We start from the raw sequence: 12,880 nt of genomic DNA, 5'->3' as shown, positions 1-12,880 counted from the left end.
GAGAGAGAGAGAGAGAGACCAAAAGAAAGGGAAAGAGGCACTGTAAACACCCTTATAGTGAACTGCAAAACTGCATCATTAAACATCATCTGCATCATTATTACATCATTATAGCCACCATTGCACTCTAACAGGGCCCTTATTTAAATTCACACAAAACAAGCCTATCAGTTACAAAACTGTCATCTCACAACACCTCTTAATTGAACCATAAACAAAAAATATTTCCTTGTTCTAGCTAATGAAACTGCATGAAAACTGCTAAATGTCACAGGCTACTTCTTAAACAGCTCCTGTCAGCCAATAACCCCTGTATTGATTACTGCTCTAAGCACACTGACAGTTAGCAAAGTCTCAATCTAGTTTACACTGATTTTCTGTTTGACAGAGAGGCCAGGAGCTTGCATGGATGTATCTCTTTTTGCTTGGCTGTTTGGAAAAGCTACTTTCAAATGGGAATCAAATGGAAATGGAAAAAAATGCATCATCTACAAACTTTCAGTTATGTCCTAAGCAAGAATCAGACTCAGCGGAACATTTTACAAATTTACAATAAGGTAGTTATCATAATGGCGATAAGGGCTCTGGTCACTCGTTAACTCCAGTCAAATTGTATGTTCCTAGGTCCCTTAACCCATTGCCTATGGTCATGTCATAAATTACAGAAGTATTGATCTGAAATATGGTCTGAAATGGAAAAGGTATTTGACAAAGATCTGGAAATGGATCCAAGGTCATTGATTTTGGGCCTCCCAAGTGGAAATATTACTACTGTAGCTAGCAAAAGGTCATATAACATTCTTACTTTTGCTGCTAGAAAAAATATATTATTACAATGGACTACTGATAAGGGCCCTTCTGTTAAGGGCCGTTGTAAAGTTGTATTTGAGCTGGTTCCTTTGGAATATCTTACAAGTATTCTACACACCAAAACGGATCAGTTCTACAAAGTCTGGCAGCCCTATCTGAATTATCTCGGACCTGATTTTTCTTCCATTATTTTACAAGGAGTCTCCTGTAACTCTTGTAACCTGCGACTCGCCGGCAATATAGGCTATTTCCTGTAACCTCCTGTATATGTTTACTGACCTGAGCTGTTTTTTGTTTTTGTTTGTTTGTTTAATTATTGCTTATATGTTTGTATTATTGTTCTTGTGGAAAAACAAGAAAATCCAATAAATATATTGTTGATATGTTCCACTCGTGTTTCACACATCGCCATTGCTTATTCTTGTTTGCGGATATTTGTATTTGTGACTTCAATGTGGTAATACTCAGTTGGCTGGGAGGGTGCCATATGTCAGCACTTGAATAAATTTGTATAAATAGATTAGAGGGAAGTGACTTGGATGAAACATGATTCTTACTCTGGAAACACCGCTGAGCCCAAATGGGAGAGTTCCTCATCTTCGATGGTGAACCCATTGCAGTTTACCTAAGGAGCACAAGCCAGAAGTTGATCATGACATGAAATCCCAAAGACATACAGGTAACACTTTGACGCTTCACTTATAATGCTTTCATGACAATGTCATAAGCACTTCATAATGCTTCAAGACATAAGTTATGTGCCATAAACCATCATAAGAAATTTTGACTTTGTGAAGACAGTTGTATGTCATATATTTTTGAGTGACACGACGACATATACTGCGATATCATGTAACAAGTCATAAAAATGGTACTATACAACATGTCATATGCCATTTATGACAGCTGTCATAAAAGGCCTATTATGATAAGTGTCTCAACGACAATCATCATTTGTGCCGTGAAGGCTACTAATTGTTTCATGTAGAAAAAAACTGTATGCAGCAATGTGTCATAAACCCACCAGAAACAAAAGAGACACTATCCCAGCTGAATAGGATATCATTATTTTTGTCTTAGGATATGTTTTTTTTTTCTTATTTCTCAGTCTCATTTCTCAATGGCTTCCTTGACTTTTTTTCAATGGCTTCCTTGACTTTCACTGGCACATCTCTGGTCCTCATGCAGATAAACGCCAATAACAGACTCCAAAGGCAATCAAAAGCCTAGAATCACGACTAGATACTGAAAGCTCTTACACCTGCACTAAGGAAGCAATTTAAACACACCTGACTAATCACAAACACCTGTGAAGCCATTTGTCCTAATTTGACGACTATGTGTAAAAAGTGTTTTCCTGAAACAAAAATGTATACAATTCCCTTTAACAAAATCTGTGAATCTGCACTTAAACCACATGTGCATTGTTAGATCACAGATCTAAAATTGTGGAGCATCAATCAATCAATCAATCAATCAATTTTTATTTGTATAGTGCTTTTAACAAAGGAGCTTTGTAACAACAAAGAGTACAGAGCCAAATCAACAAAAAAAGAAAGAAAAAAGTCTGTCGTAAAACTTTATGGAGCTAACTATAGAAACTTGAAAGGGTAGGAGGGGCCAGGCAGTAAAGCCTCAGAAGTAACTCAAAATTGCCTCTACTGTATGACCAAATGACAAAAGTCATTAATAATAAAAGTCATCTAATAATTATTTTATGTCCCTAACTTATTTCCTAACATTTTTATTTCCGAAGGAATATACTTAAATCCTTATACCTTATAACACCAGTAAATACTTACAACTTTCATTAGCAGAAGTCTTTGTCAGAAACAGCAATAATTTGTAGGCCCATGTTTGTTTCATTGGTTTCTTTAGGATGTCATGTGACAAACGTTAGCATCTTCACTTCAGCTTGCTTGCTCACCATAACATATTTAAGTAGTGATCATAATAACTAGCTAGCGTGTTTCTTTAGCATGTGATGTGACGTATATGTTGCCATCTAGTAACATGCCACATCATTACATTCAAAAGAAACAAATTAAACAAACATACAAATTACCATTTCTGACACAGCATACAGATATTGAGTTGTAAGTACACCGGCTACTACAAACATAGACATGCCTTGATTCAGCATCCCAGAGTGTTCCTCCCGTCTAATGGTATGGATCCACTTTTTTCTCCTCATTGGCCCAGTCTTTTAGCACGGGAGGGACATAAAACTCAAAATCAGTGTTCTTTGCTTTTATTTTTATTCGTACAGACCACCATACAACTTTTCAAATTTTTTATAATCTTGATAATCCACTGACTGCTCATACTAACTATATGGAGCGCCACCAATTGTTTTCGCCCACTGTAAGGACGGTTTAACAGCCGAACAAGACCGGGTTAAAACCTAGTATATGGCTGGACCTAACACACATGATCCGGCCGACCAATGGTGTAACTTCATCATTCAGTCACTCAGTCACAGACATTCGCGTTTGTAGGGCTGGCCCCGCTGTTGCGGTCCAGCCGAAAAATGTGTAGCATTTACTGTACATTTGCCTAAGAAATGTAACATATTTTCACAATCTGCTTTTCAAGAGAAACATAATAATCTTTTTTTTTTTTGCCTTTAAAAGTCTAATGTTCCCCATCCACTTTCATGAGGAGCTCCATGGCGGCATGACAATCCAAATTAAAATGCTCCCTTCTGTTCTTCCCTCCAATGGAATTAGCCCTCCAATGATGTATCATATGATGTTTATGCAAGGGTGCCTTGAACACCCTCATGTTTATTCTTCCACACTTCAACATTGGTCAGCAGCTAAAAGGAAGTGAACTGATAGATGTGAATATTTTTCGTACTTAGTGTACACTAGATACTACATAATAACCCAAGTTAAAGACTGCAGCCTTGCTGTAGCTTGAGCTCTACAAGAGAGCTTGAGCTATGCGTGCCATTTATCATAAGCTCTTGTGTGGGGTAGCTCCGCTGTTCGGATTGCTATCTTTAGCAATTTTATACACAATTATTAGCCCTTTATCAATAGCATTAACTAAATAACTGCTGTTGATTTCACATGTTTAAAGTTGAAGGTATTGGGCATTTGTTGTTGAAACTGTCAATCAATCCTGTCATACATGAATGAAGAAGGGAACTAAACAGCAACACTATGGGTGCTTCATGGAATGTATGGAATGTGCTATATAAATAAAGCATGATTGACTGATTGACTGATTGATTGAGACTGATTGAACATTTATGGATATTACGCCAATTCATCTGAAGTGTTTGGCATTGCTGATGTTTTCTTTTTCAATTCAGTCTTCAGCCCTAAAGCGTTCTACATTGGATGCTGTGACGCGCCTACATTACACATCTAATTACACCACATGATACAGTGTATACAACTTTTTCTTTTTTCCCCAGTGATGGATGGAGATGGGTTCAGCGACCTGATGCAGTCCCACAGGCGGAAGCGGCAGGTGAGTGCCAATGAGCTCAAGCTCATTGCAAACCAACTCATTGTTTTCTAGCCCTACAATAGATTGGCGACCTGTCCAAGGTGCATTCCTGCCTCCCGCACAATGCATGCTGAGATAGGCTCCAGCACCCCCCGGACCCTGATCAGGATAAGCAGGTATAGGTAACGAATGGATGGAATTGTTTTCTAAATATCCATTCACATAAATTTAAGACTCACTTTTTAAACATGATACACAATTGTTCCCATTAAGTCCATCACACTCCTAATAAACCCAGTTGATAAGAATGTCTTGAAAACCCTAACTACATACAGTTGACATATAACAAACAGCAGTGTTTCCTTTTCAAATATGAAATGTCTAAAACAAAAACAAAAAAAGATTGTGTTCACGCATGCTTACTGTAAGGCATGTAACATTAATCAAGAAGGCAATACTACAAGGATCTCTGCACTAACTGGGCAAGTGTTCAATAAGTCATGAATAATCATGAAACATGTAAGATGAGATCTAAACTAAGTGCTAGTCACAGTATGTGTTACTAGTGTTTAACTTGTACCATGAGTGTGACTGCAATCTGAGAAACATTCATATCTGACAAAAGGCAGGCTTAGTTTTTTTAGTCTGCATGATCAGCTATCAGTCCTTTAATTTCACAGTATGCATAATCAGTACCGGCAAAAGAAAGTATCAGAAAAAAATTAATCTAAAGATTTTGGCGTAAGTTTCAAAATGCTCACCATGAGATTAAAAGTAGAGTACATTGTGTAGGTAAGTGGGAAAAAAGCAGATACAAACTGACACAAAAATGTGGAAATGATTCCATGGGGTGTACACTTTCTACTGTACATTTCATCATTACAATGTATTTTACAAATTAAATAAAACTTTAAAAAATATAATAAGCTGAAATAAATGTAAAATCTTTTCTATCAATTTGGGGGTAAGCTTATTTGGAACACCTATTGACTTAATTAGTGTGCCAGAAACCTATTAAACCAAGTCTGGATGTTTTACATATTCCATATTTTGTCATCTCAAATACTAAAAAGTTCATGAATCAAGTATATAAAAATTCAAACTAGATCAATCTTTCATTTTTACTCAATTTTGTAGACAAAAAATGTGACAATATGTAAAAAATGTCTTAACTTTTGAGTGGGCTTAATAGGTAAGTACTGTACATAAGTGACATAAGTGTTGTCGTTTCCACAATGTTGTTCGTATTTCATGTTTCCTGTTCCTGTTTCTATGTGTACGCTTTGGCAATAAGTACAAGTGTATTTCATGCCAATAAAGCATTTTGAATTTGAATTTGAATTTGACAGTACTTGAAGCATCTGTGATTAGTTTATTAGTATCCACTGGGTTGCCCAATAATACATCAGCTCAACACATTTGTGGAGCCAGTATTGTGTGCCTTTTCTGTTCAGTGAAGTATTCACATATTTGTTTCAACATGCATGTTTTTTCACATCTGACTGGGTATCTGAATGGTTACATAAACCCTTAAATTCCCAGCACACTTTGATGTTGTCAGCTTGACTGTGCATATGAAAATTGAGTTCTCATTTGACAACCCGATTAAAAAGAACTAAAAGATAAAAGTTAAGGCTTTTATTTTTTATGTTACAAATTTACAGTGCTAAATATGTACACAGGCAGTTCAGGTCACAGTACCTGGCTCAAGGATACAAGTGACCTACAGACACTTAATTATATTGTGATTTTTTTTAAATAGCAGCACAAAACAAAAATGAAAAAATCTATTTTCAGAGTCTTGCATTTCAACACTGCAGGATGCATTTTCCAAGTGCATTTCCCTCAGGCTCCAAAAATAGATATTTTGGCTTACTCATAGGAAAACATTTCTAAACATTACTCTTTATATCATAATATGTCATTTCACAGAAGCTGATGTATATTAAGCATAATGTCCTGACATCATAAAAACCTTGTACCAGCTTGTACTCAATCTAATTCCCTGTGACTTGTTGGAGAACAGTTTACCCGGGTGAGGCTGTGACATCATGCGTCATCAAACAATCCAGATTTTTTTTGTTCCCCCTACTTGAGGACAAAATGCTAATTAAATCCTACTCAAATATATGCATACCTGATTCATTTGGCACCCTACAGATTTTTACATGTGTTTCAATAATCCAGAAAACACCCAGGCTTATCAACAGAATCCTGACCCTTGCCTGTTATATTTGGAAATATCTTGCCTGAACAGCTTTCCCACACTAGTGAGTCACAGGTTTACAGTAAATGATTCTGAACTGTAGAAGACAGCAATGACTTATGTTGTATAAGGAAGTGGGTCTGTCCAGAAGACTGATTCTGTGGCCAACAAAAAAATCCTGCACAGGTTATGCAATTTTGGTCTTAATAGCCAGCAGTGCATCTAAAAAAAATTGAAGGCTAAAATAAATTTAGTGTTAGTGTTCCATCGATGGAAGTGTATTACTTAAGGAACATCACAGTTCTCGGATGTGTTGATTCTTAAATTTCTTAAATGACGGTTCTTTGATTATTAATAGCATCTTCGACATTCTTTGATAGCAGGGTTTCCCCCCAGGTATTAATAGTGGTTGTAGACTGTGGGAAATAAAAAATAAAAAACAACAAAAAAGAGAACACAAAAACTAAATATGTTTCTGAATCAGGCGAGTTTCACATCATTGTTTCAAAATGCAATTGCATGGGCCCCCTGCCCTCAGAGTGCACCAGAAAGCGGAATTTCACTAATAAAATTGTACAAATGTATATTTCACTTTCCTCAAACGGACAATACATATGAATATAAGGCAATTTAGGATCAGTTAAATGTTAGTTCAGTCTGCAGAAAGGTAATTTACACACAAACATCAGGAGGCATTCCAGTAGACAGAGTTGTCAATGCATGGAACAGCTTGCCAGGTGATATGGCAGAAGCAAAGGTTCTTTTTGCCTTTACATATATGTTATTTTCATATTTTGTAGTTGTCAACAGAGCGACAAAGCCAATTTCGTGGAAATGTTCAATTAGAATGTCACCCATTGGTGTGAACGTTAGCTTACTTGAGCCAGGAGTACTGTGAGGGTGGCATGATCAGGAAAATCCAGGTGTTTGGAATAGAAGTAATGGAGAGCCGCTATGTCCGTCTGGTTCATCTCTCGCTTCTCATTGTCCAGTTCATTTAGATCTGCAAAACAAGGGGACAAGTATAGCAAGTTTGACTGAACTTTCTTATTCTGATCACAATCCATAGCTTCTAACTGAAAATCATGTCCTAACAATGTCCCTGACTCACTGTGGTCATTAAAGGTCCCATGCCACTTATTGTTACCGGGACACCCATCCCTCAGTGTCACTGGTTCAATAATTTCCTCTCTACCTCAGCTGATGTGTGGTACTGTGCTGTTCCGGCACAGAATTACTGTTGTGCATCACCCAGATAGGTACTACACACTGATGGTGGTTGAAATGAGTTTCTCCCCTTCACTACATAAATGTAATCCCTTAAACGTGAGTGATGGAACAAAAAACTAGAAGAGCCTGACCACACTAAGTATATCTCTCTCACAAAAGGGGGGATGGTCATTGGATCTTTTCCCCAGAATTATCCTGAATCTGGGTCACTTCTGTTATTGGAGCCCTGGGTGCTTTTGATTCCTTTGTGTCACACCCTGAGTGCTCAATGTTATTTCAGTTGCTGCTGTTCTTACAGACTGACGTGAGATGTGAGGGACATGTGACAGGTGCAATGGAGGACAGGCCATTGAACTCCCGGTGTAAATCTTTTTCGCTGCGAGAAGGCAGCTGAGCTGTCAAAACCACAGTGGGGTGTGAAGTGTGAACAGGCTTGTGAAATTAGTCCACCACTTTCCTAACAACTTCTAAATAAATGTAACCATGTATTTTTTGTGAATGCAACAGCACTGATCATACAGTAAAGAGCAAAGTGGTGAGGATGAATGAGGGAGAAAAAGGTCAAATTCAATGTGAATTCCGACGCTGGACTATCTTTTGCTCTAGGAAGTATTAGCATTAAAATAAGCAGCCAATAGTAATTACGGTCACACAGTTTGCAGTAAATTAATTAATTGTTGACATACAAAGGAAGAAATGTAAAACTTTGACTAACATGTAATAGATTAAATGGTAATCCCTCCTGTACATAAGGGTCTTTACCTCTGAGTTTTTATGACAGGCTTCTCAGCAAAGCCACTACTCTAAGAATAGCAGTCGCTTCAACTGAAGATTCATCTCTGCAAGTTTTGCTCAACCAGCCCTATAGAGACAGAGCGCGTTGCGTCATACTCTGAAAACCACGCCCACCGAAGGGGAAAACAATCGGCGCCACAATATGCAACCAAGGGCTGAAACGCTAACAAAATGCCTGTAGCTAGCTAAAAACATTAGATTTCAGCATGTCAAAGTATTATTTTAGCACCCTATGTCTACCTGTGTTAGTCTAGCTCAAGCTTGCTACTTCAGTGTAGCGATGTTATAACGGTCTCTGAAAAACAGTATTTGCCTTGGGCTCGGGGGGCTTCTGGTGAAACTGATGCAGAAATTAACCGTAAACATGGCAGCTAGAATTTAGCTAATGTTAGCTACTTATTACCTGCAATTTTATTAACGCTAGCTAAGTAGCTGTCATTTTAGCTTCCCCTTCTTCTTAGCCATCTACAAGCTTCTTGAAACAACGTCGCTAGCCAACTCCAACTTATTTCGAATAACAGTAACATACTGTAGCCTGTTGCTAGCTTGCTAGCTGACACGCCACTAGACTCCAATGTTAGGACAGGTTTTTCGGTTCGGCAGCTTATAAAAACTTAATTCTGGGTTCTTTACCCAGTTGGTAGTGCATCCCACCACATACCAGCTTTTAGGCATTTTTCTGTTGTTTGCTAGCAGACGAAAGTGACAAGGAGGCACCTTCACGCAATACAAAGTCAATGGAGAGCACAGCCAGTCAGGTGCTCAGAGCCCCATGATACATGGAATCTGCCACTAAATCAACCTTTTTATTTTTTAACTCACCACCACTGCCTGGCTTGGAAGCTTCTGGTCTGGATGGTTCTGGATTTTGTACTGTCACTTCCAAGAAAATGCAGGCACTGCTCATTGCCATTTTCTCAGTCACTTAACTCTTCTTTTTCCACCAATACTTTGGTTTCATTGACCAAGCATCCACACTTGGTTAGGACACCGGTGCGTTCACCTATCAGACTAAAATGTCAGTCCAGAATCAGTTAAATATCAGTCTAAAATATCAGTTTAAAAATGTGACCTCTAACAGAATCGTTTGTCATACTATAGAACTACAGAGCATTAGCATAAGTTGATCTGACTAATTGAAAGTCCTGGAATGTCAATGTGGTACATTTATCCTTCATGGTATACATAGTCATTTCTGACTTGTTGAGGTTAAATCATCCTTCAGAAGAGGCTGGAACAAAAAAACAAACAAAAGACCATATGCAGTAGGTCCTCAGAATTGAGTTGGAAAACCCCTGCTTAAAAGGCATACTATGCAGGATTTTTTAGACTTGAATTTACAATCAAAGAAGTCTCCTACTTTGTCTTCAATCCCACCCACTCACCCTGAGGTCAGGTCGAGTACCCGACCGAGGCACTGACATACAAATTCATTAGAAACTACTGGTAAATTACTCCCATTAATTACTCAGACCAGACACGATCCAGACATGTACAAATTATTTGAAAACCGGACACGGTGCAAAACTGGACATCTGGCAACCCTAACTGGATAGCTTGAGATAACTTTACTGACAGGTACAACAGACAACAAGCCAACTCTACATTGCTTTTCATCCCTTTGGCAAACTTCAGCTGACACTATCAAGGGAAAGTAATTCCAAGGCTAAATCTAACTCTTGAATGAGCCCTGTCTGCTTTGCTTCGCAGTATCTGGGCCATTTCAGCGGGAAGCTTGCTAGCAACAAACACTTTGCTGATCCAAAACCACAGCCTCTGTAGCCACCCCCACCCATCCCCACACAAAAAAGATTGCCATGCCCAAAAACGTCCTGATTGTCTGTCAATTCCTGCCATGGCTTCTCAGACAATTTCTATACTGACAGTCACTCAGTCAGTCTCACTTTGTATTTCAGCTTGCCTGAAGTACATCTCATGCTAGACGGAGGACCAATAGCTTAAGCTGAACATGGCTAAGTCCGAGCCGTATGTTTCCTCCATGTCCTCACCGCTGCTGGATATCTCAAAGATTTTCATTAAAATAAATGTCTATTAAGTCACTATATATTGCTGAATTAGGTAACACAATGGTGATTGAGCCTACTATTATTATATTAATTTATATTGTTATTATTATTATAATTTATGATTAAAGAACTGGGTGTCTGTGGCGACATTCCCGGGAAAAAAATCACAGGCGGCGCACAGTTAGCGACGCGTTTTCCACCACCCATCAGTGGTTGGTCCGCCAGAGAGGGTAAGCGGAGCTAATGCAACAGGCTCTCTCTTCAACTCACTTGTGAGTGTGAGAGGCGTAATGTTTTTTTCCGGTGTCTGCTAGTGTTATGGAATCCTAAAAAGTTTTTGTGTAACAGGAGAGGTCATTATTTGTTGATGTAGATTTCGTATTACATTTGATGGCAATGTAACATTACTAAATTACATAGTTATTTGCACAGCTAACGCTAGCTACCGGACCATTTCAAGAAAGGCAACATTAGTTTAGACAATGTTGTGCACAGTCAGTAGCCATCTCTCATATCAGGTAACATTGCGTTAGCTAGCTAGCTAATGTAATTAACATAATCTAGCCTAATGTCTGCTAACAATTTTTTTTTTTTAAATGGTAGCTAACATTATTTACATTATTTACAATATTAACATATTTACATTGCCATCAAGTTCATCAACATATGATAATATACACAGAGCATTAACCTTGGGGTATAGGTGGAGCAGAGCCAGGTCTGATTTCTGTGTAAAAATGTCAAGCCGGAGAAAACTAAATAAAAAAAATACCGCAGTATGGATTAGCGTTGTTATTTTATTACGCTTCCTCATATGCTCCTTCAGCCTTGATGCCCTTTTTTGATTAAATATCCTTTGTTTTTGTTTTATTCTTCTTGTTCTGATTGCTAATTTAACACCCAGCTCAGCTTTATTCTCTAACAGTTTAGCTAGCAAAACCAGAAACACCAGGGGTAACATTTTGCAAGGCAGTTGTTTCAGAAATATCACACAACAATCATTCACGAGAAAGACAATGTTTATTGTGCACGAGATACATAATTGTACGAGCCACAGCGAATCCCGCAGATTTTTCTCTGCAGTGTAAAGATGTTCATACCGGGCAAAAGGTGGATAAAGAACATTTGTGGAAACTGATCATCACTAATTCTACCCCAGGTCCGCTACAGCATTTTAACCCGGCTCGGCAGTGTAAAGACAGCTTAAGTTAGCCTAATGTTAGACAATGAATGAGTATGTACATAAAGTTACTTTTCTAACCATTTTTATTCAGTAAATAGTAAGTGTTATAGTTACCGTGGCCCAGGTGCCAGCTGACTGATGTCACACACAGGCGACACTGTTTGGAAGTTGGGAAATGAGGTCCAAAAACACACCTGCAATTACCGCTTCTCGCCGTTGGTACCGCCAGAGAGAACAAAACGGAAATCTACGAGATTACTACGAGATACACACAATTTACCAGTCGGTTTTCTTGCATTGCTGTGGTTGCACTTCAATGAAAACAAAGCCTTTGCACATAGGTTTAACAATCCTATTAAATAGCCACAACAATTGGATCTCTTCATCTCAAAACACAGTTTGTTAGGTCTTGAGAACTCAACACACTCTGACCTTAAAGTTTAGGAACAGCACTGTAGCAACAACAGGCACATCAGGGACATTCCAGTAAAGAATTGCGCTGATAAGGCAAGTTTGAGGGTGATTCTCTGATTTTGTTTGAATCATCAGTTTAAATTTCCACCACCACTGTAATCCTGCTTTCAACAAGTTGACACAATTGGTTAAATACTATTGCTAACATCCTGGGAGGATTTAATGCTCAGTGTTGCACTGCTTGTGCCGGGCAGAGGCATAAACCTGGCAGGGGAGGTAGCTAGTAGCTCTCCATCTCTCCCAAAACCACATAGCAGATTTAGAATTGGTCATACTTACGAGCCTCAAACTCCCTCACCAACAGCAGCTTCTCCGATGCACTCCTCTCTGCCTGCATTTTCTGTAAACCGAAAAAGGATTATTTGTCAAAAATACTGTGAAACACTTTCCCCAAAAATATCTAGCATCGCATGTCACTAAATTAAAGATAATTAATCCTATTAATTAAATTGTATATGAATTTAATTTCAGAAAATGACATACATATCTCTTTAATATGTTATTCAACAGACATGTGACATACATGTATATCAAAAAAGCTTAATAAATGTATATAATATTTAGCCTAATACAATATAATGAAAAAGCATTATGCATGCATTTACCAAACCCCTTTGTGTGAAAAGGCACCAGGTGTCATGTATATTTCATATATTTGATGTTCTGTAAATATAATTAAAGGCTCTCTCAAACATT

At 38.1% G+C, this 12,880-nt stretch overlaps 1 protein-coding gene across 1 annotated transcript in view; it reads right to left on the bottom strand.

Annotated features, from left to right (window-relative positions):
- Positions 1 to 12,880, bottom strand: part of smyd2a (SET and MYND domain containing 2a) — a 40,428-nt gene that overhangs the window by 11,887 nt on the left and 15,661 nt on the right. Inside the window, exons 4-6 of the mRNA XM_035422816.1 lie at positions 12,464 to 12,524; positions 7,354 to 7,478; positions 1,368 to 1,435 (exon numbers count right to left, since the gene is read on the bottom strand). Of these exons, the coding sequence (XP_035278707.1) occupies positions 1,368 to 1,435; positions 7,354 to 7,478; positions 12,464 to 12,524 (254 nt within the window). The remainder of the gene's footprint in view (positions 1 to 1,367; positions 1,436 to 7,353; positions 7,479 to 12,463; positions 12,525 to 12,880) is intronic.

The sequence above is a fragment of the Anguilla anguilla genome, chromosome 6, assembly GCF_013347855.1.
Source record: "Anguilla anguilla isolate fAngAng1 chromosome 6, fAngAng1.pri, whole genome shotgun sequence".
Taxonomy (NCBI): Eukaryota; Metazoa; Chordata; class Actinopteri; order Anguilliformes; family Anguillidae; genus Anguilla; species Anguilla anguilla.
The sequence above is the reverse complement of the archived record's forward strand: the minus strand, read 5'-3'. Positions and strand labels throughout refer to the sequence as shown.